This window comes from Monomorium pharaonis, chromosome 4 (assembly GCF_013373865.1).
Source record: "Monomorium pharaonis isolate MP-MQ-018 chromosome 4, ASM1337386v2, whole genome shotgun sequence".
Taxonomy (NCBI): domain Eukaryota; kingdom Metazoa; phylum Arthropoda; class Insecta; order Hymenoptera; family Formicidae; genus Monomorium; species Monomorium pharaonis.
Window position 1 is genome coordinate 13,599,153 of NC_050470.1, and position 24,047 is coordinate 13,623,199.

The 24,047-nt window shown below is 35.9% G+C and overlaps 5 protein-coding genes across 16 annotated transcripts in view; 2 read left to right on the forward strand and 3 right to left on the reverse strand.

The window, feature by feature from the left end:
• The window catches only part of LOC105831394 (protein MON2 homolog), an 82,358-nt gene extending 73,776 nt beyond the window's left edge, over positions 1-8,582 (reverse strand). Inside the window, exon 1 of one of the 5 annotated variants that reach the window (XM_036286355.1) lies at positions 7,888-8,582. In XM_036286355.1, the coding sequence (XP_036142248.1) occupies positions 7,888-8,034 (147 nt within the window). In that variant the 5' untranslated portion in view covers positions 8,035-8,582. The remainder of the gene's footprint in view (positions 1-7,887) is intronic. The other 4 variants (XM_036286352.1, XM_036286351.1, XM_036286354.1 and 1 more) reach the window with 4 other exon arrangements.
• LOC118645412 overlaps positions 1-24,047 on the reverse strand; it is a 392,632-nt gene that overhangs the window by 160,340 nt on the left and 208,245 nt on the right. The gene's annotated exons all lie outside the window — the stretch shown is intronic.
• Positions 8,747-10,957, forward strand: LOC105838394 (putative nuclease HARBI1). 4 transcript variants are annotated; one of them, XM_036286375.1, is made up of 5 exons: positions 8,747-9,221; positions 9,314-9,489; positions 9,581-9,826; positions 10,036-10,171; positions 10,366-10,957. In XM_036286375.1, exons 1-5 carry the CDS (start codon positions 9,098-9,100, stop codon positions 10,875-10,877), a joined length of 1,194 nt encoding a protein of 397 aa, XP_036142268.1. In that variant the 5' UTR covers positions 8,747-9,097; the 3' UTR covers positions 10,878-10,957. The 4 variants fall into 4 exon arrangements, with proteins under 4 accessions (XP_036142268.1, XP_036142269.1, XP_036142267.1 ...); XM_036286376.1 differs by having other exon boundaries at positions 10,387-10,957; XM_036286374.1 differs by having other exon boundaries at positions 8,750-9,221; positions 10,336-10,957.
• On the reverse strand, positions 10,893-12,536 carry LOC118645411. Of its 3 annotated transcripts, XM_036286380.1 has the most exons (4): positions 12,215-12,265; positions 12,002-12,154; positions 11,514-11,889; positions 10,893-11,399 (listed from the first exon to the last, which is right to left on the reverse strand). In XM_036286380.1, the coding sequence occupies exons 1-4, from the start codon at positions 12,225-12,227 to the stop codon at positions 10,976-10,978; spliced, it is 966 nt and encodes a 321-aa protein (XP_036142273.1). In that variant the 5' UTR covers positions 12,228-12,265; the 3' UTR covers positions 10,893-10,975. The 3 variants fall into 3 exon arrangements, with proteins under 3 accessions (XP_036142273.1, XP_036142274.1, XP_036142272.1); XM_036286381.1 differs by lacking the exon at positions 12,215-12,265 and adding an exon at positions 12,522-12,536 and having other exon boundaries at positions 10,941-11,889; XM_036286379.1 differs by having other exon boundaries at positions 10,941-11,889.
• The window catches only part of LOC114253904 (39S ribosomal protein L13, mitochondrial), a 29,935-nt gene continuing 20,912 nt past the window's right edge, over positions 15,025-24,047 (forward strand). Inside the window, exons 1-2 of one of the 3 annotated variants that reach the window (XM_036286391.1) lie at positions 15,025-15,365; positions 15,861-15,984. In XM_036286391.1, the coding sequence (XP_036142284.1) occupies positions 15,342-15,365; positions 15,861-15,984 (148 nt within the window). In that variant the 5' untranslated portion in view covers positions 15,025-15,341. The remainder of the gene's footprint in view (positions 15,366-15,860; positions 15,985-24,047) is intronic. The other 2 variants (XM_036286389.1, XM_036286390.1) reach the window with 2 other exon arrangements.

Sequence of the window (24,047 nt, forward strand, 5' to 3'; positions counted from 1 at the left end):
GAAACTTGGCATAAATGTAGAAAGGATAAATACATAAATTTAGAAATTTTTCGTAGCTACCCAAAAACGGTTTAAAGGGGTGAAACCACTCTTAAAAGATTGAGACATTTTTCGTTTTCTCGATATATCTCGTAAACTAAACAAAATATTTAAAAATGTTTTATACAAAAGTTTTACAGTAAAAGTATTTCTATCTAACTACCGTAATTAAATTTAAAAAAAATTTTTTTAACAATTTTTTTTTAATTTTTGAAAAAAATTTTTCAAAATTTTATTAATGTAGTTAGATAGAGATATTGTTACCATAAAACTTTTGTATAAAACATTTTTTTAAATCTCCAATACCTTTCGAGATATATCGGAAAAAGATAAATCGCAAAAATCTGCTCTACATTATGCACTGAAAAAAACATGAGAGAATGCGATAGCACCGCAACGGAGAGCGTTAAAAAATATTTAAAAAAAATTTTTTATTAAAGTTTATTTATGATATTGAATATTAAACGCGAGCGAGCGTGCCGATAAAAGAGAGAATGTCTCGACACGCGACACGCCGGAACCGTCCAGCGCTGAGCGCGGAGAGTGCGTCACGTAAATTCGAAGATTCACTGGAGGAACAGGCAGAAAAGAGGAAGTCGTACAACATACACAGCACAAAGTGGTTACTTCAAATTTATTGCGAAGCACAATAGTCAGTCTCGAGGGAGGAGGCGATCACAAATAAGCGCGAACGGCGAATGCGAGCTGAGTCGATAACATGCGAGCGTCCGGAAATCTTCTTTTCTGCACTCCTGATATCTGCCAGATCAATCCGCGACGGAAATCTTGCCTCACGCCGAATTACGCGTGATCCTGAACGGATATCTGGAGCGCGCAAACGACGGAGATCTTGCCGCGAAGCAGGAGTGCAGGCGCGATCACGAAAATCGTCGGTAATGCCGAAGACCCACTCACAGAACGCGCTCGCCTCGATCACCCTCGAGAAAAGAACAGTAAATTCCACAACACAAAAACTTAAACTAGGAAGGTCGAAGTAACAGAGTTAAACCGAGATCGCGACACGATTAATCGTAATTTACCGACTCTCGTGATGCGAGATGAGACGCGAGGGCGCTAGAATAAAGAGTGGTCACAAAGACGCAAACTGTGCAGAGCGAGAAACGAGTACTTGGCGGGCGGTAGCAGGCGCAAGACTGGTGGAAATTCGCTGCCCCACGAAACCGCGCACCTCATCTCCATCCGATCGAACGAAGACAATGCGTGGCGATCACCCGTCACGCAGCTGATCTGCGGAGGATCACGCGGTCCTCCACCGAGGTGCGCGACCCTCCGCGATCTAGGCTCAAGACGGCCGGCGTGATGTCTCTTGTTTTCCCGTTCGCTCACTGCGTGACTCCGCTGACACGACGTGTCATCAGCGGAGAGTCAGAGCGATTAATGATCGATCCGGGAAATTTAGAAGAGAGATCGAATCTCGAACAAATATAATATGAGATACTAAAAATATAATAAAATAAAGTAATATAAAATAATAATATTTTGTATAATATAATATAATAATGTCGCACGTAAATGCATGCTGATGTGAGTAAGAGAGAAAGAGTAAATAATATTAATATAATATAGTAATATAATAATATAATATAATATAAAATATTTATATCTAGACTTCTTGGTTCGGATCCATTAGAGAAGATTTCTGGGACATTCATAAAAACCCATTAAAGAAGCTTGTTCAGGACTATAACAATTCCTTTGGAATTTTAACATTCTTTTTTTTTTGCTCTGTTTTATCCGCGAGTAGTGAGAGCTGCTGACAGCCATCGAGCTCCTTGTAGTTCATTTCTTCGATGCACCTAGTCGCGCGGCGCTGTCACTAGCTCCTCACGCGCGCGTCTTTCGTTTGCTCGCATCGCGGTAACTATGCAAATAAACATGCCCAAAAAAGAGCACGTCAAAATCAATGCCCAAATAAGTCTCGAGATTCGTTCCCTTACCGCCCCTTTTTTCGCCTCCGATCGTAATTGTTTTACGATGCAAAATTCGCCAGTCTCTCGCAGCCCGGCACCGACATTAGATCGTCCCGCAGATCTCTCGCGTCATCCGCCGATCCTAGCTGCGGGGATTCACTTCCATTCCATCCATAATTCGGCGACCATGTCAATTTTTACTTTCGAGTATTCGTGTGAATGTGTGAGTGCGTTACGTTAATGCGCGGGTGGCCGTATTTTTCCCGCGAACGTCCTCTGCCTCGTACACAAGATCTCCGTCGGATCGCGCGCAAGATTTCCGGATTCGCGAGAGCTTCGATCTAGAGGCTCTTCAAGATTTCCGCGTCGATTACAGGCAGCGTAATATCAGGACGTGTCAAGATTTCCGTAAGGTTGTAAAAGATACGGTTCGCCCCTCGCTCCGAACGTCCGTTTGTTAATAAATCATTAACGTGACACCATCGCCATTAACGTGACACCCTTTTCTTCCTATCACCCCCCGTGAACCTACCGCATTCCTGACTACTCATTTCGCGTCTCTATCGGGACGGATCCCGGCATTCTCTTCGTGCGACCGCGTTTACCCTATGCACGCACAAACAAAGCTTAAAAAACTTCGATTCCTACTCCTACCAAATTATCAAGTAAAAAAAAGAAACAATCTTCGATCTAGATCAAAATTAATGTAATCTATAATCTAGATCAAATGTATGAAAAATCTAGATTATTTATTTAATGATCTATTACAACACTGGAAATAAGTAATGCGATATTTTTCATTACGCATTATTGTTTTAATAATTAATGAGTAAAGAAATAATTACTTATTAAAAAATTAATAAGTAATGCATTATTTTTTAATTTGCATTTTCATTACCCTGATTCAAAGTATGTTGTTCAATGTATAATGCCACACTAAAATATGTTAATTTTGTATCTAGACATGAATATATCTCGATAACATCCACATACATGGATTTATCAATATAAGAAAGAGATTTTGGACGCGATACTTTTGCAAAATCGACAGAGAGCGAAATAATGCCTTAATTGACAAATCATATGGCCGATTTGGATTGACAGATGTCGTCGATCTGCGTCGACTCTTTGGCATGTCACTGCTAATGGATCCGGACCAAGAAGTCTGGATATAAATATCTTATATTATATTATATTATTACATTACTATATTATATTAATATTATTTACTCTTTCTCTCTTACTCACATCAGCATGCATTCACGTGCGACATTACTATATTATATTATTACATATTATTATATTATACAAAATATTATTTTGTATTACTGTATTTTATTATATTTTTAGTATCTCATATTATATTCAATATCATAAATAAACCTTAATAAAAAATTTCTTTAAAATATTTTTTAACGCTCTCCATCGCGGTGCTATCGCATTCTCTCATGCTTTTTTCAGTGCATAGTGTAGAGCAGATTTTTGCGATTTATCTTTTTCCGATATATCTCGAAAGGTATTGGAGATATCAAAAAATGTTTTATACAAACGTTTTATGGTAACAATATCTCTATCTAACTACATTAATAAAATTTTGAAAAAATTTTTTTTTCAAAAATTAAAAAATTTTTTTTTTAATTTAATTACGGTAGTTAGATAGAAATACTTTTACTGTAAAACTTTTGTATAAAACATTTTTTAATATTTTGTTTAGTTTACGAGATATATCGAGAAAACAAAAAATATCTCAATCTTTGAAGGGTGGTTTCACCCCTTTAAACCGTTTTTGGGCAGCTACAAAAAATTTCTAAATTCATGTATTTATCCTCTCTACATTTATGCCAAGTTTCATTAAAATATGAATTTTCGAGTTCGCGAGGTTCCCTTGTAAGTAGTTGTTCAAGAATCATTTTACTATTTAGTACTAGCGCCGCCGCGTCAGATGACAGCATCTATCGGGCTAGACCAACCCAGATCGTGGAGCGCCGTGTAAGCGCTGCTCGCACACGCCCGATAGGCACCACAAGCGACGGCGCTGCTTCACCTTTGTTTCCGGTCTCTCGGCTCGGTGGCTATCGTGCGAATCGTACGTGTGAGATAATGCAGAAAGTATTCGAACAGTTCCTCTCATTTTGTGGACATTCCAAACTCTCTCGATTGTACTCACAAGGAAACTGACGGAAGTGTCCCTCACCGATTTTAATGCGCTTTGGATATGTTGTAGAACATAAAAAAATATTAAACCCATATTTTTTTTAGTGGCGTATCTCGACGTTTAAGTGTTGAAACCACCCCTCAAAAATAACGCATTTTTTGGTTTTTGGTAAATATCTTTGAAAATATAAGGTTTATGAAAAAATGTTTTATGCAAAAGTTTAATGGCATTTTATACTCTTTACAATGGTGTATTCATATTTTTCAAAAATATCAAATTTTTAATTTACCCTTACCCCCACCCCCTTTTTTGCAACATTTTGAAAATTTTGTAAAGGCAAAAATTAAAGAGCATTAAAAGCTGAATCCATTCATATATGTATAATAACATATGGGTTCCACTATTCCCAATTATTCGCAAAACGAGATGATAATCTCGTGTTATAGGCGCCACGCTAGAAATAGTGTTGCCTTATTTCGCGTAGAAAGTCGCAAATCCATGTTGTACAGAAAATACACGGGTGAAGGACGGGCTTTGCTGCACCCCCTTCCGTTATTAATTAATAAAATTAACTAATAAAACTCGAATTGTGTTTGATGAGTTTTATGAAGTTTTGAACATTTGACGTTTTTCTCAAAAACTATTGTCTTTATGGCAAAAATCAATACGACATAAAATATGTATTTCAATAAGATCTACAACTTTTATCTAAAGTGTTTTTTGAAATTCCCATTATTTATGGAAAAAACCGTAATTTTTATGGTTTTTTATGGTTTCAGCCATAAAAATCAAATTGGCACCAATTTTCACTATCATATTCGTAATCAGCGCGCCAAAATACGTAAAAATACAGTTTAAAAAAAATTGGAGGTATGTCATTTTCGGAAATACACTCAAAGTTCATGCATAGAAAGCGAAAATTGTCGAAATTTTCAAATATGTGGCCGCTATATTAGGTCAGCCATTTTTAATTTTGGAATTTTGACTTAAAATTAAAATAATTGTTTAAAATTGTGGCTTTTCTCAATTTTAAAATTTTTCAATAATTTTTTTTTATAAAATAGTATATTTTGTTGTCAAGTTGAAGAATTGCACGGAGGAGATAAAAAACTACACACAAAATCATTTTTTACTAAAAAAAAAGTCACAAAAGTCCAAAGTCAGAAGTCTGTGACCTGCGGTACACACACACACGCGCGCGCGCAAGGTGCCTTTGACCCCCTCTGCCGCACCCACCCCGTCTGGAAAGATACCCTGGGTAGAAGTGCGCGAAAGTACGGTGCGTACTTTGTTAAGAAATAACTATGTCAGTTAAGTCGTAATTTATTTATGTCAGTTAAGTCGTAATTTATCATCAACAAAGTACGCACCGTACTTTCGGGGTGGGTGCGGGAGAGGGCGATCGAAAGCCCCTCTTGCACCACCCCCATTTATGTGTGCGTGCGTGCGTGTGTACTTTGTTATGTCGAAACATACGAAAAACCACTTCGAAAAAAATGACCCAAAAAATTAGGTTACATATTTTTCGGACTCTCCCGATTAATTATCAGTGTCGGAATCATAACAGATTTTTTTTAAACCTGCAAAAAAACTTAAAAATTGAGAAAAGCCACAATTCTAAACAATTATTGAAATTAATATTTAGCAACCCCAAAAACAGTAAAGTATGCATTATCAATTCAGTTGCTGCACTACATAAATTATTTATTAATGTTATAAAATATGCAGATTTTTCCACCATGAAACACTTTTGGTCAGTTTTGGTTATTTTTTCCATCATTGACACTCAAGAGATTAAGAATCGAGAGACACTGGCTGATGTCGGAACGTTATTAGTTTCCGAGCAGACATAAAGTAAAAATGGGGCACATTTATCGGCACCTGAATCTGACGTTTGTGTATGCATTTCATTCAGATACTGCCATACAAAACACTGTTTTTTTGTGTTTACATTTTGTTGGGCATTTGATATAGAAAAAGAGATTCTGCTGCTGCATTTGTGCAAGCTACAATGTTCCTGTGAGTAAAGACCATAGGACGATACAGCACGGTGAGTGCCACTAGAGAATCATGAAAATATTTCAATAATTTTTTTTTACTTTAATAATGTATTTTATATTTAAAAAGTAACCATTTTTTAGAATTCTATATCAAATTAAAAAAGATTGTATGTCTATTCCTTTTTCCTTTTTCTTAAGTTATCGTTTTTTAACTTTTATTTGTCAAAATAATTGTACTTTTTAAATGATACCTAAAATCCATTTTATCCCAATTCTAGATCTAACTTTTAACTTTCCAAAACTATTGTTTTTTTTTAATTCATTAAAAATTAACAAAAATACAATAGATTAAAAAAAAACTCATTTTTGCAATTTTTTCAAATTTTCAATCTGTTCGGATATAGAACACTTGGAAAGAAATGGGGTACATTTTTAACCCAGTATAACGTTTGAGGCAAAAAAATAGGTATATTGTTCTAAGTTTAATATATAAAGTAGTACGTCACATACATAGTCACAAAACTGTCTAGATATAAGATTTGGGAGTTTATTTTATGCTAGTTTTTACAAAAAAAAAACTAGATTAGAAGTAAAAACTCAAAGATTTTTCATCAAAAATATGTTTATAAATTGTAATATAAACTATCAATATCCTATGTTTGAATAATTAGTTTTATGACTGTATCTAAAATTATCTTATCTTTATTATTATTCTACCATAATTCATTATCTCTTAATAACATATCTTTAGATTTACATAAAACAAAAATGAAATGGAATCTTTTATTGTTATATAGTATAAATACAGAGTAGTCCAGATCAACCAGAGGAGCCGGTGTGTACGCATTCCTCATAAAAAACTGAGTCGAAAATGTTAATAGCAAAATGTTGAGGGATCAATAATTTTTAAGTGGTAAACTTTTAAAATTTTCCAATCACAGACCGTGAAGCTCGCGCCATCAGGCACGGCACAATTAAGCAACCAGCGAACCATTTTGAAGAGTACTGTTAAACGGCATACTACCAAACAAGTACTACACCATACAAATCTGTAAAATCTCTATTAACATCTATTGGTGCATTCTTAAATTGAGTCCAACTTAATTGACAAAAAGTATAATCTCAGTTGCAAATTCGATAAAACATTATTTATATCAATAAAAAGTATGTATTTCTGAAATGTTTTATTTGTAAATAAATTAATAAATAAAGTCAATATTAATTAAATTGTCCAATCAAGTAATATAAAAAATATCAGTCGACAAACATTTCCAAAACTTCTTTTTAAAAAGTTAAGGAATATGTACATGTCGGCTCCTCTAGTTGATCTGGGTATAATACCCTGTATAATTATATATTAAATTTATACATTTTTTAATCTGATTTTGTTAGTAATAAGTAAATCTTGTCAATTTAAAAATAAACTCTTGATGAATGCTTTTCAAAATGTGTCACTAACAAGGGTTTTTACTTCCAATTAAATTTCCTCTATAAAAAAAAATTATAACATTTAATAAATTTATATAATAAAATAAACTTCCAACATCGTGCATGTAACTATTATTATATCATAACCGCAGCTATTTATTAAAAATTCTAGTACTTTAGCTTGTGATACATTTTGACATATAAAACTGTGTTTCTATTTCTTCTGCTTCTGGTGTTAAACAGAAACAATCAAAACCTAATCAAGATCAAGATTGAAGTTTATAGCTGAAAGATTTGATTAATTCATGTTACAACAGATGACAGTCTCAGTTACCTCCTTGATCTGCGGATATTTTTTCTTGGTCTCTGAAGCGAGTACCTTAAGATCCGACTGTAGGACCTCCAGAAACTTGGAAGTGTTCTCCGGATTGCTGCCGACAGCGACGGCGGCGGTAGCGACGGCACTCGTTGATATCGCCATCGTTGATTTCGCCACCGTTGCGTGCGTTTTCTTAGATTGGCGGCACAGCTTCTGAGACCAGGAACATAATTTGGTATCAGGCCAAAAGGCTAGGCGCCACAACTTTTGACTGTCAGACAGTGGTTAAGTTGAGAAACTTTGGCCAGCACGATTGTCGGCGACAGCAGATAGACGGCGATGGTCCATCAAAATCGTTCTCTCAAAATAGAGTTGCGCTCGTAGATTACATCGAATAAGCTACCACAAGCTACCATGAATTTCATAAAACGTTCGTATCACTCTTTCATTAGCTGTCAATTTTCACTTGTGCGCGTAAAATTCATACAATTATACCTAGGAGCAACTAGAAGCCAAAAATCTCCTAGTTGCAATTACACAATTGACATACACAATTTGACACGATTGACACAAATCCTTATTAACCACGTATGCAACAGTATGCAACCGCGCGGCGAAACTTTGGGCTATCACACACGAAATGACATAAGCTGCATAAGCATAGCATAAGACCGATGAACCAATCAGTTTTCAGCATAAAGTCGCCATATTGATAAACATAAGATGCTTATTGGCCTAGAGCTTTTAAGGCCTAAACACAATGCTAGGCAACAGGCAATAGGAACAGAAAATAAAAAAAGAAAGAAAAAGAGAAGATCCTTTCTCTCTTTCTTTCTTTCATTATTTTTGTTCCTATTGCCTGTTGCCTGGCATTGGCCGGTATTCATAGTCAAATCTATTCAAGACTCATCTTAAGCACGAGCTTGAGACGTCAATGGCTGTGTTTTGCCGAACCTTCGCTAGCTAAGCAGTCGCTCGTTTGGTAGCGGTTTCGATTGTAGCGCCGCTTAGCGCTATTGAGGTATCGGCTGGACAGTTTTCAGCATATTTTTGTGTTAACAGTAAATTCAACATAACCGCAATTTATGTTATTGTTAATTACAACACAATTTTGTTTAATATTTTTGTATAAAGTGTCATTGAATTACAATATCCATAAACAATAGCAGTTTAATGAATTGCAATTCTATTACGTTTGTTAAATTGTGGCGTATCTATAACCAGTATGGAAAATATTGACAATTTGATTTTGGATGAATTATTGAATGATGATAATGACGATAATGATGATGATGATGATGATGATGATGAAGTCGAAGAGTTACTCATTCCTGTTGTAAATGACCAAGGTAAGAAAGTAAATAATAATGAGCTTCGTAACAGCTTTCAGCTATATACTTACCTATAATATGATGAATTAGTCATGTATGATTTTTGGCAGAACTTATAAATATCATCGATATTGGTGTAGAAGATGCACCAATACTACGTGACCTAATACACGGAGATAGACGGAATAGAGGAATTTTAAATTTGCATTACTATGAGCACATTGTACCACATTACAATGATAACCAATTTCACTCGCATTTTAGAATGAGCCGAGAATTATATGAGGTGAGGTATTTTTTAATAACAATAAATTTAACACTTTGAAATAATGTATATATTAACTATAACGTCTTTTTAAATATTTTTTTTACACAAGGAATTGGAAAATTTAATATATCGGCAAATTCGGCAAGGTGAAAACAACGTTCCGTTACGGAAAAAAATATTGTTAACTATATGGATTGTTGGCACTCCTGAGAGCTTTCGATCCGTTGCCGACAGATTTGGGCTCTCAAAAAGTAACGCTCATATAGTATTTAAAGAAGTAATTTGTGCATTAAAAGAAATGATGCCACAATTTGTAAAATGGCCAAATGCCGAAGAGTGCGAAAATAATGAAAGGGTAATTTATATAATCTTTATTTTATTTCATATATCAATAGGTTTGTTCTGGTTGCCTACACTTTTACACTTCTACGAAAAGTATAAGTTTTCATTGGCTGATTAAAAATATAAACCAATAAGAACTTATATTTTTCGTAGAAGTGTAAAAGTGTAGGCAACCAGAACAAACCTAATAATATGTTGTAAATTCTGTTTTGTTTGTTTTAGATTTTCCGTATGCAATCGCGAGGATTTCCAGGTGTTGTGGGAGCCATTGACGGATGTCACATTCCCATCAAACAACCGCCCGGAAATGCAAACGATTATTATAATCGTAAGGGATTCCATTCAATTAATTTTCAAGGTTTGTTGACTATCAATTTTTCATAATGATATTTACTTACATATTATTTAATACTTACATATTATTAGGTATCAAATCGTTGTGTGTGATAAAATTTGATAAAAATGCATAATATGCTGTTTTTGTTTTGAGAATCGAACAATTACATTCATAGGTTATTACAGGCATATGCGATCATACGGGTAAATTTATAGATTGTTTAATTGGTCGGCCAGGACGAGCACATGATGCAGCTGTGTTTCGCAGTAGCTCCATTTTTAACAGACTGATGGATCAAGAAAATCCAATTCTACCACCACAAAAGCACATTATAGGCGATTCAGCGTATCCATTGCTTCAAAATCTGATGACACCTTTTCGGGACAACGGACATCTCACGCCAGAACAGTCCACGTATAACACCAAACTTTCGTCTATACGGTCGATTGTTGAGCGTGCATTTGGATTATTAAAGTGCAAATGGCGGAGATTGAAATATCTTGATGTTAAAAGTGTAAGAATGGCAAATTACATCATTGCAGCGGCCTGCACTCTCCACAATTTCCTTTTAATGCACGATGAAATTGATATAAGGGAGAATTACTTTATGAATGAGGACATTAATAATGAAAATGATGAAGACTACAACGATATAAATGTCGATGAAAATGAAGCAATTGATGAAAATGCGCGGATGAAAAGGGAACAAATAATGAATAACTTATAAACTGCAGTATTTTTGTTAACATATAATAAATTTTGTATTTTTATTTTAAAATTAAATAAATCTTTTTTATACATTAAGATATAAGAGATAATTTTTAATTACTGCGTGGTATTATTCTTTTTCTCAATTAAACTTTCCAATAGCTCATTTCGTCTTTCCAATAATTCGTTTTTCCGTTGCAATAATTCATTTTTATGTGCTACTGCTATTTCAATGCTTCGCAATACTTCTATTTTGCTCGCCTCCTGCTGCAATGCTCTGTCATATTTATTTTCAATGCTTCGTAGTACATCTATTTTGCTCGACTCCTGCTGCAATGCTCTGTTTCTTTGTGAGTATAAGTTTTTTGCATGGGTGGATTTTCTAGTTTTAGATTCTTTTGATGGATTAGAACATGTTAAATATTGTGCGCTCCCTGATGATATTGGCTCTCCATTTGACACTGCATTTGAACTGCAACTACAATCGCCAGCATCCAGGTGATGTGAATTGGAGGATGTGTCAGCACTAGTTTCTGCATCACTGTCCGAAAACGCGTCAGAAGACGAGGAAAGAGACCGAATACGTGACGAAAAATGTGTAAAATTATGACTATCATAAAAATTTTGAAAAGATGACATTAATGTCGATGATAACCTGTATGCCGATGAAATTCTGTGCTGCGATAAGTTGATTGCTCCATCATCCATTGATGAGATACCGATGTCAAAATTGACAGATTTATCACTTTCTAAAATTTCCGCCATTTGTTGGTACCACTCCCATGCTTGTCGACCTCGTCCGGTTTTTTTGTTATTATTTTTTATATTTTTATATCTGGCTTTCAAATTGCGAAATTTATGGTCAATCATTTGTGCATTAACCTGCGAAATCCCTATTTTATGAAATTCTTTTTCTATTTCTCTCCACAACGTAATTTTTTTTATTGTTGGACTTCTAAATTTCGCAAGCCGTTCAGAATATTTGGATAGGAGGAATAAAATGGATTTATTATCCCATCCAAATTTAGAATCTAAAATAAAGAATATATAAAAAATTGATTATTGTATCAAACAAATGTGCGTATTGTTTTTTTACATTTAACTTAATCTCTAACACATGAATTTAGAAAATTCATAATGTACCGTTTTCATCATCGTCAGGTGATTCGATGAGGATCTCCTGTCCTGGCATTGTGTGATGTGGATTGATTTGGCTAAAGTAAGATTCATCCAAGTTATCTTGTACAATATTCTTTCCAGTAGCTTTTTGGAAAAATTCGGCAAAGAAATTTTCATCTGCAATAAAATAGTTAATTTAATAGTTAGTTAATAGTTAGTTTATTTATCCACACACACTTGCATAAGCCATAGAGATATATAATATATGGTCTGTTCTTTCTAGCTGCACTGTTGCACTGATGCAATAAGTTAAAGTAAGACAAGTATATTTTTTCTCATTCTAAGGCCGGAATTCATAGTCGAATCTTATTCAAGTTCCAGCTTAAGCACGATCTTGAGACGTCAATGCTGTTATTTCATTGGTTAAGTAAGTCTCAAGTCGGCTCGAAGCTAGACTTAAGACAATGCTTGAGCTTAAGATCGGTCTATGAATCCCGTCCTAACTTATTGCACCAGTGCAACAGTGCAGCTAGAAAGAACAGACCAATAGAGTCAATCTTCTGTGAGCGGAGCTGTCCGCATTAAAGACCTATAATCAAAGATTCGCCAATGGCGAACACAATTTTGATTGATCACTTGAGTCACATGGTTTATCCGCCATTGCGTACCCACGCTGGGCGAGGAAGAGGGGAGAGTGCTCTATGTTGAGCAGTATAGGTTAAAGGAATATGTATCAGAAATTATAAGGTAATTCAATCTCTGCATTCTAAGGTCACTATATTTTGACGATACACTCAGGAAGAACAAGAAAAATTAAATTTGCATCTGTTAGGCCCGGTTCCACAACTCACGGTTAACTGCTAACGGGAGGTTAATAGATTTTCTGTCTCTCCTTAGATAATAATATAGAGAAAGATAGGTAGTCGATTAATCTCCCGTTAGCAGTTAACCGTGAGTTGTGGAACCGGGCCTTATATGGCTGCGTACAACTTGGAGCAGGCTCGCATTGTTTACTATCTCCACTACTCCAGACCCCAGCCGGCCCAGCCCCAAATCCCAGCCCCCGGCCCCAACCCCCATCCAGTCGCCGTATGGGTACAAGATGGTGGATAGCAGTCATGGTGGGGGGCCATTGGCGCATTTTTGCTCTAGTTTACACCGAGCACTTGGTACGCGTATCAAGTAGTGAATTTAAGCTGATCAGCCAATGATTAAACACATTCACTAGTTATTGCTCTAGTTTACACGTCTAGTGAATTTACAATGATGCCAATTGAAAACGGTTTTTTCGAATTTTTACTAAAACGGATGACCACTAAACGTTTTCATTAGTTTATTCGTGACCACTAAACGATTTTACATCCAATAACGCCTTTGAAAGTAAAATTGTATGAAAAATAATATTCGTTTGTGGAATTTTGCAATATATATAGTATGCCACTCAAAAACGGTTTTTTCTCATTTCTACGAAAACGGTTGACCACCAAACGTTTTCATTAGTTTATTCGTGACCACCAAACGATTTTACATCTGTTGACGCCTTTGAAAGTGAATTTATATGATAAATAATGTATATCTGAGGAATTTTTAGTGATACCAAAACCAGTGATACTCAAAAACGGTTTTTTCTAATTTCTACAAAAACGGTTGACCACCAAACGTTTTCATTAGCATATTCATGACCACCAAACGATTCCGAATCGAATAAGCTACTTGAAATTAAAATTGGTGCAAAAATAAACAATGTCGGGCTAACTTCACACCCAAATTTTATTTTTGATATTACAGGAGAACGGCTAACCATCAAACGATGGGACTGGACTACTAAAGACCACCAAACAACCACCAAACAATACCAATTGGTGAAAATTGATAAGGCTAAAGTTGGCTGGCTAACTTCACAGAGGTCACTGTGTCGGTTGTGTTCGTTTTCTCCCAGCTGGAAGTAAAGCCAGAGATACACAATGCTTGTTTTCGTGCTGGTTTGTTTGCTGGATGGAAATACTCTGTCCTGATTGGTGCATTTCTGAAGATAGATGTATATGCACCAATCAAGACAGAGTATTTCCATCCAGCAAACAAACCAGCACGAAAACAAGCATCGTGTATCTCTGGCTTTACTTCCAGCTGAGAGAAAACGAACACAACCGACACAGCGTTGGGAATTCTCAATACTACCAACTTAACCTTTTTTCCCAACACCAGCTAAAGCTTTCGAACGCAGGCTATGGCCGGTATTCATAGTCGGGTCTTATATTTAAGATCATCTTAAGTACTGTCTTAAGATGCCATCAACCAATCACAGAGCCATATTAGCATCTTAAGACATTGCTTGAGACGATCTTGAAATAAGATTTGACTATGAATACCGGCCTATGACCTAGTTTACACCGAGCACTTGGTACGCGTATCAGGTACCATATTGGCTTAGTTTACATCGTGCATTTGATATGCGTATCAGGTACCATATTCGTATCAAATTCGTACTAAATATTTAGTACGCACGATGTAAACGCTGCTGGATCAATTTGGTACGAGCGTATCAAGTAGGAGTATCGTACTAAACTGATACGCGTACCAAGAGATACAAATGTCGATGTAAACGCATAAAACGCATTTTAGAGAGAATTTGGCAATTGAGCATAACCTCAGTGCTAAAATCTAAAAACCGGTGTGAAAATGTCTTAGTAGGAGACATCAACATGAATTAAATTTGTATTATATTTTTCACAGTACATGCTTAGTACATTCGATGTAAACGCGCCCGTACTAAAGCTTTGGTGCGCACCAAACTTAATACGCGTACTAAGGTTTTGACGATGTAAACTAAGCCAATAAGTAGTGAATGTGTTTAATCATTGGCCTAGTTTACATCGTGCATTTGATACGCGTATCAAGTAGTGAATTTAAGCTGATCAGCCAATGATTAAACACATTCACTAGTTATTTACTATTTGATACGCGTATCAAATGCACGATGTAAACTAGGCCATTAGGTTTGTCTGGTTGCCTACACTTTTACACTTCTACGAAAAATATAAGTTCTTATTGGTTTATATTTTTAACCAGCCAATGAGAACTTATACTTTTCGTAGAAGTGTAAAAGTGTAGGCAACTAGAACAAACCTAATGGCTGATCAGCTTAAATTCACTACTTGATACGCGTACCAAGTGCTCGGTGTAAACTAGTAGTATATGGATAGCATTCTCTTTAGACATAACCCATAATAACTGTTCTATAAAAGTAATGCCGAAACAACATAATTACACGAAGTAGGCTGAAAACACGTTAAACATACCTTCCTCCCCTGCTCCGTAAAAAAACCTTTAAAAGTAAATAAGACGTGTATTGTTAAAAATTATTATGTCACTTGTACGTCGAGGACAGGTTTGTATCTCATTGATATTTTACATTAATATTGCAATTTTCACATATATATCATTTATAACCGAAATGTTCACAATGTGCTTAGATTGTTTCAATATTCACTGCTCATAATTTGCTAAAAATTTTTAATTATTTTTCGAGAAAATATATTTATAATTTTTTTTAATTAATGTGGTTTAAAAACCATACGAATTTTTTAAATACACAAAAACAATATACAATTTTGTGATTTTTTTTTAAAGAAAGATCAAAACAACTATTAGAATTTTATTTTTTAGAAGCAGTTGTGCAATTGTTTTTCAAAGAGCCTTTAAATTTTATATCTTTTTTGTTACCTTTTTTAAAAGCAATTTTGCTTTTATGGATTATTAATGTACATCACATGCACTATATATTTTTAATACTCTCAGTGATTGTCAACATATCAGAATACAATTGTTTTGTTATTTTGAATTACTGTAAATATTTTGCAAAATCTATATGTATTTATTTTAGCATTGGGGAACATTTGCTCGTATTTGGCATATATATAATGCAAAATGGCAAGATCCATACAAAAGTGCTGAAGTAATAAAATATTATCTTATGGGATTGTATAAACCAATATATCATCCACTGAGTAAGTTAATAATAACCTATTTTTTCTTTCTTATTACTTTGGAATTCTTAGGTATAAGTAAATATAATTTCTACAGTATTAAACATTAGTATTGATATTAAACTAATATATTCTATTTAACAATCATATAATCATTGAGACAATAGAGCACATTTAAGTGTTGCCGATGAGTCTTTATTTTTATTTAATAATTTCATATAAGCACAAAATTATATTCTTATATACGCTTATGTATGAAACAATGACAATCTTGTATATATAGTTTAATTTTCTTCTAAGATTTTACTAATATTAAATTTTAGCAAAATATAAATTTATTTCAATATAATAAGTCATTATAAGTAATATTAAATATAATAAATCTAGAGAGCACAAAAGAATTGTTTTAATGTTTAATATTAAAAAATTTTAATTGTTAATTTAAAGATATTCTATATAGTTCCTTGGAAGAATTATAATTTTTAAAATAAAGATAACCAAAGAATAATCTAATCATTCTGAGGATATTTTTATAATGGCTGCATTCAGCAGAAAAAGCAGCCTTGCAACTGTTGTAAAATTCTTTGACACAACTGGTTTATATGTTTAGATCTAACAGGAACTAAGAGCAAGAACCAATCGTGTTGAAGAATTTTACAACAGTTGCAAAGCTGCTTTTTTTGCTGAACGCAGCCATTTATATTCATATTCAGAACATTTCTAGAATATGAAGTATGCTGTATGAGATATTTTTTGAAATTTTTTTTATTTCATGAAAATTACTATTGGATGATACTAATATTTTTCAAAATAAAATTATGCAGAATTTTTCATGTAAGCAAGTTATATTTGTTTAACGCTATATAATTGTATTTCAATATTTTACATTTCAAAAATGAAAATATTCTTAAAGTTCTTTTTTTTCTGTATACTCAAAACATCAAGTTTTTCATATTCTTATGAGTAAATTATCGTGTCAACTGTTATATGAAAGTACTAGAAAAACAAACATACACAACTATTAAATTAAAAACATAAAAATTAAAACAGGATGAGAATAAAGTTTATGCCTATGATGTCAGAAATCACTTTGAAAAATCTCAAATGGAAAAAAATTTGCTAATCACATTTGAACAATTTGAACATTTGATCCGAAATTTCTGAGCAATTTTTAGCTTTGTAAGCATAAGGTTTTAAAGTTTTTTTTTCTTATAATTAGAGTTAAAAAATTCATACTAAATTTTACGTTGCACATTAAGCATTATTGCGTGTAAATTGTGTGTGTTTATGCAAGTTTTTAATTAAATAAAGATAAGTTGACAAATGAATTTGATTCCATATAATATATGAGAATCCAGGATAAAACATCCTTTAAATGAATACATTTGCGAAAAATATTAACTTGGAGAAACTCTATGAAAAACCAATATTGTACATAATATCATAAACGTTTTATGTTCTTTTTATTATGTAATGAACGTGACATAAGGGTTGCACGTCTGTTTTCTATGCTAAAGATCCATGTTCAGATCCACTTAGATCAATATCGGAGTTTTAATTAATTTTACCTTTCGGAAGATAATAGTAAATCACCGAGAATTGTGAATCACAAAAATTATCAATAAAATGAGATTTTTGGATAATTAGGAGTTCGCACTATAAGTAATGCGCAACAATTTTATTAAAAGAACTTTATATACGCTGAATAGCGCGTGTGTGAGTGCCGCAGAACGGAGTCGTAGGATCTGGTATCTCGGCGGACGAAAGAAATGTATGTGTATAAGAAATCGAAGTTGAGTTTCGGATTATGTCTTTATTCGCGTTATAATGTCAATGTTTCGCGTCCGCTCTGTGTTCTAGTTTGACTCCAACTGAACTTTATCTTCGCCCTCGCTAAATCCTCTGACAAGGCTGTAGCCTTCTCTCTCTGTAAATATTTTTCTCGCTCGCGTTCCTACTTTACTTTATATTTCATGTTTGTTCCAAAATTTTATTTTATTTTACACGGCTTATTCCTGCTATTTGATGACTGTATAATCGCCACAGAACTTTATATTACGGTACAAACGTTAAAAAGTCCAAATAAATTAACTATTGTAAGGCGCTAGCCTCTGAGCCCGTAAGACGGCACCTCCAAGCGTGACAGCGGCGTGACAGCGGAGTGACAGCTCCGCTGTATTGATGCCGATCGTTCGAGAATTCTTCCAAAAAGCGTCGAAGCGGGGCGAACGAATTCCGGTTAGCGACTGGAGTGAAGATCCGGGCACTCTCGTTCGAACTGTGGTGGAGTTCGGCGGTAGTCCCGCGGTTACCGTAATATCAGTCTTAGGCAGTTTAATTTCTTGTACCTAAAAATAAAAAGTTACGTTCGGTTACAGTAATTCTGATTACGTCTACTTATTTGTCTAACCCGCCCCCGCACTAATTACGAGAGTGAATCGGTGGGCACGTGTGCGCAGCGTGCTCCGCGATTGAACGGAGGAACGGGCGAATCGGACAAAAGGCACAGGACCTCCGGAGGACAGAAACGTTGCGGCTGGATTGCGGTAATAAAACAAGGGATTCCGACCACCAGCAGAATCTCTGAACCAGAAGTCAAACGGAAGTCAGGGTCTTACACTATGATATAATATTGTGTCTAATAAAAGGAACAAACACACGTACGCACATACACATTCTCTCTCTCTCTCTCTCTCTTTCTCTCTCTCTCCCTCCGTTTCTAATCGTTTTTTTTAATGAGCAAAGATCGTGATCTCTATTTGATGCACATTTATGCATGCTTAAATAGAGATCACGATTTTTGGTCGTTAAACAAACGATTAGAGAGGGAGTAAGAAAGGAGAGAGATCGGGGAAGGCGAGGGAGGGGAGAGAGAGAGAGAGAGAAAATGTGTGCGTGCGTGCGTGTGTTTATTCCTTTTATTAGACATTATATAATATTATATTATAGTTTACTTGGATTTTTTAACATCTGTACGATGAAATAAAGTCCATTTAATAAAATTGTTGCGCATTACTTATAGCGCGGACTCCTAATTATCCGAGAATCTTATTTTATTGTGTAAGAAATTGGCTGTGAACGTAGGTTAAGTTTCACATTTCCGTTTCCCCCACACGAAGCGCCCCGAGATTTTACTTCAATGCGCCACCGTCTTGCCAGGTCTCCTATTGGACACCAGCCAGACGACACGGGCTTAGGCCTCCTATTGGTAAATGTAGGCGCTCTTGGCGCACTCATACGGGCATCTGGGGAGCGAAGAAAACTTCTTCCCGCCATATAGGCAGTTAGTAACAAGACTCAAAACTGTAAAGAAGTCTCCAGTGAATAAACGACTCCTCGAACGGAACAACGTGTGCCCATTATTGCCTTCCGGCTTTCTTTCCCTCCTAACTTTTCCCCCCTTATTACAAATTCACATAAAGTCCCTTACAGATCTCAGAAGTGGGATCCTCCTTACACACGGTTGTTCTGTTCGAGACGTTTCTACCGCGTAATAGTGCGCAGTTTTTCGTCTTCTCTTTTCGCGTCCGGGTTCTCCGGCGAAAAAATCATTCCTTCTTTCGCGACCGGGCTCTCCGGCGAGAGGTTACCCCTTTCGTGTCCTTTATACGCGAAAGCATAAATATTATTTTCGGTTGTTACACGGTTTGCGTGATAACGGTCACTCGCCATTGTGAAAACAAGTTAGTGCGCGTTTGTGCACGTTACTGGGACCGGCTATATATTGCGAACCGGCGGGAAATCCGTTCATGTCGTATACCTTACTAGTGTTATATTGAGAGTAGTACGAATCTCTCTGTTGAACGCAGAACTGTGCGGACATTCACGTGTTTGTACGACCACGCACGTTTTGAAATCAACACAATTTGAAGGAGATGGATGCAGAAATTCTGAACGATCTCACCTTACATCAACTTAAGGAAAAACTCAAGGAATATGGATTGCCTGACGCATTTAATAAGCCCGCTTGCATTGATGCTCTTCGAGCTTATTATAAGCGGCAAGAAGCCGCTGAAACCCTCTCGTCATTGGAGGGGGAAACACGAAGAAACTCCCCCAGCAACGTGGACTCTGCAATAAAGCAGACAGCAGAAGAAAGGGATTATTTTTCTTCCCGTCAGAAATCACGGTACGAGAGAGACCTCGAGAGGCAAGTACAAGCCCTTTCACACAAACTTGACCTACTTACCGCTCAAATCACAACGCAATTAAATACGCCTGTTCAAAATCAAAATATAGTTTACACGCAGGCACCGAGTCTAACGAGGAACCAACTGCAAACACAGAGTGTATCACATCCTTGGTTACCGGACGTTAGATCAAATGTGGTGAACCCCTCTAACTCACCACAGAAGACTGGTAATGAGGAAGTTGAACCAGCATATCCACCAGTGAGTCAATACGGGGGCTACATCCCACCGTCCAGTCCGAATTATCCATATGGTTTGCAACTACCCATGTTGGCTGCAATACCACCAGCGCAAGCAGTTACCTTACTGTCGTCACAGATACCATCATTCTCAGGCGCTGAAGATGAAGATGTGGAAACATGGATACGTAAGATTGAGCGTATTGCAACGGTGCATCAGGTTGATGACAGCATCAAATTACTGTCAGCAACTCGCAACCTGCATAAACTGGCACGAGATTGGTTTGATCTCGACGAAGGCCCAAGCGCTGAATCTTGGAACGCCTTCAAGAACGCTATCCTTCGAAGATTCAAGCGACACATATCTTTCACTGCCGTCATGCAGAAAATAGAAGGCAGGAAATGGAACTTCCCAAAAGAAAGCTTCGCTGATTATACTATGCAGAAATTGAAGCTAATACAACCACTACATTTAAACGAGAAGGACATCATTAATCTCCTCGTGGGAGGTATAACTAACTTTTCAATCCGAGGAGTAGCGGCATCAATCAACGCATCCACGGTAGATGAATTCCTGGACCGCATGCAGCAATTGGTTAAAGCCTATGGTACCACACCGACTAAAAGGTCATCCCCAACGTTGCAAAGAAAAGAAAAACCAAGGGAATGCGCAGAAGCAGTGTCGAGTACGCCATCTAAGATGTCGCACCCGAAGACGACAGACATGACATGCGCATACTGTAAAGCCAAAGGACATCTGAAAGCCGACTGCTGGAAGCTAAAGAGGAAAGAGGCTTCAACCAGTCTCAATGCTCCAACAGCCGTTGCTGCCACGGAGAAGGAAACAACCCCCAAGAAAGCCGCTGAGGACATCACTAACGTCGTTGCGTGCGTTACTAGTGGAACGCCACACACCTTAAAGTTAAGCGACTCGATTATTAAAGTTATTTCGGTTGATAATAAAGTATGTCAATGGGATGCTCTTGTGGACACCGGGAGTCCCGTTTCGTTCATTAAAGAATCAGTTTTCTGTACTATTTTTGAATATTTCAATCTTTCTGATCATAAGGATACAACAAGTTTTTACACACTTAACGATAATGCAATCGACGTGATCGGTTATAAGGAAGTCGTTATTAAAGTATCAATATTGCCAGATATCCCTACTAAAGTTCGTTTTCACATAATTAAAAGTTCCAAATGGTCCACTCCAATAGTCCTTGGTCGTGATTACTTGACTAAAAACAATTTGAGATTAGATTATTATCCTTCTAAAAGTAGTAAAGAGAATAAATTGTCATTACTTCGTGAAGTTGCATCCGCCGATATATACATGGATGTCATACAAAATGGATCACTTCTCTCCTTAGAAGATGTCAAAACTGACTTTGGTCCTGAAACAGATAAACAAGTATTAGAGTTAATAGAAGAAGTTAACAATACTTACCTTGAAGGAAAAAATGAAGTTAAAGAGTTGCCACCGGTCACTGTAACTTTGAAGGACACGTCCACTTATGCGTATTCGCCGCGAAAATTCGCATTACAAGAGCAAATTAAAATCCGAGAGGCTACGGATGATTTATTGACACGGGGTATAATTAAAGAGAGCGTGTCACCCTACTGTGCACGTATAGTACCTGTAAGAAAACGCTCAGGTAAAATAAGACTTTGCGTAGATTTACGTCCGCTGAATTCGAGAGTGGAAAAGCAGAAGTACCCGTTTCCACAAATTGAAAGCTGCTTAACAAGATTGGCTAATATGAATATATTTACATTATTAGATTTAAAGGAAAGCTTTCATTCCATAGATATTCATCCGGAACACACTAAGTACTTTTCCTTCGCCACTCCCGACGGACAATATGAATTTAAGAAATTGCCGTTTGGTTATTCGGAGTCACCCGCTGAGTTTCAAAAAAGACTTCTTTTGGTGCTACAACCTTTGATTAGAGAAAACAAAATTTTGGTCTATATCGATGACATTTTAATACCGTCTGAGACAATAGAACAGAATTTGAAAGTTCTTCACAAATGTTTGAGATTACTCAAAATCTATTCTTTCGAGGTTAATTTCTCAAAGTGTCTATTTCTTAAAAAAGAAATTGAATACCTTGGGTATGTTATTTCTAACCAGGGTATCACACTAAGTGATAGACATGTCGTTGCAATTAAAGGTTTTCCGGAACCAAAAAATGTAAACGAGACTCAACGTTTCTTAGGTCTAGTTAATTACTTCAGGAAATTTATTCCTAATTTTGCAACTGTTTCCAAACCTTTGTATTCTTTGCTTAAAAAAGATTCTATTTTTGATTTTAACGATCATCGACGAGAATCTTATAGAAAACTAAAAGAAGCTCTTATCTCCTACCCAATATTACAACTCTATGACCCGAATAGACAAACGGAATTGCATACAGACGCTAGTGCGATAGCGATTGCCGCGATACTAATGCAGCGCCAAGACAACGGTCAGTTGACACCAGTCGCGTATTATAGTCAAGCCAATAATTATGCGGAGGCAAGATATCACTCGTACGAATTAGAAATGCTTGCGATAGTCAAGGCCGTCGAAAGGTTTCATATTTATCTGTATGGAATTCCCTTCACTATAGTTACTGACTGCCACGCAGTCGTATTAGCGGTCGAAAAAGCACATTTAAACCCTAGAACGTCACGTTGGATCGTACGACTACAGACTTACAACTTTAAAATTGTACATAGACCTGGCAAGAAAATGGAACATGTCGACGCTTTAAGTAGAATTGTTGCAACAGTAGAATCAATACCCCTAGAAAGGGAGCTTTACTATCGTCAAATCGCCGATCCGTTAATTCAAGATCTAGCTAACTCAATGGAACACACAGAAAATGATAAATATGAGCTCATTGAGGGTCTTGTCTATCGAAAGTTTCCAGATAAATCACGATTTTACGTACCTGATTCTATGATTTCGAATATCATACGAACGTACCATGATAATAACTCACATTGCGGTTTAGAAAAAACTGTACAGGGAATTTGTGATACGTATTGGTTCCCTTACATGCGTAAGAAAGTACAACTCTATATTGAGAATTGTATCACATGCCTAGTATCTAATTCAACCACAAACACCAAAGAAGGTGAAATACAATCAGAAAAAACGCCTTGCATGCCTATGCAAATTATGCATGCTGATCACTTTGGTCCTCTGACGATGACCCCACAAGGGTATAAACATGTTTTAGTCCTGGTAGACTCTTTCACCAGATTCACTTGGTTACAACCAACTCGTACGACGAGTACCAAAGAAACTACTGCGAAACTAACTTCTATTTTTGATATTTTCGGAAATCCTAAATCTCTGATTACTGACAGAGGCACGGCTTTCACCTCCTTTGAGTTCACTGAATACACACAGCAAAGAAATATTAAGCACAGATTAGTAGCAGTAGCCGCTCCTTGGGCTAACGGAGCCGTAGAGCGCATAAATAGATTTCTTAAATCGTCGTTACGAAAAGTAGTGGAAGATCAATTAAATTGGGCCGATAAACTTGGTGAAATCCAAACAACTATTAACAATTCATATCATTCATCAATTAAATGCTCACCCTCCAAACTCTTACTTGGAATAGATAAAATGAACCAAATTGATACTCCACTAATTCAATTCTTAAATAACCAGGCAAAAACCGATCTCAATTATATAGAGATAGATCAACAACGGTCGATAAAC

Bases quoted from the DNA above. Each gene is read 5' to 3' on its own strand.
- LOC105838394 (XM_036286374.1), top strand. From the start codon at position 9,098: ATGGAAAATATTGACAATTTGATTTTGGATGAATTATTGAATGATGAT. The intron at 9,222-9,313 runs GTAAGAAAGTAA...GATTTTTGGCAG, and splicing joins TCCTGTTGTAAATGACCAAG to AACTTATAAATATCATCGAT. The intron at 10,172-10,335 runs GTTTGTTGACTA...AGGTTATTACAG, and splicing joins CCATTCAATTAATTTTCAAG to GCATATGCGATCATACGGGT.
- LOC118645411 (XM_036286379.1), bottom strand. The intron at 11,890-12,001 runs GTACATTATGAA...TCTTTATTTTAG, and splicing joins ACCTGACGATGATGAAAACG to ATTCTAAATTTGGATGGGAT.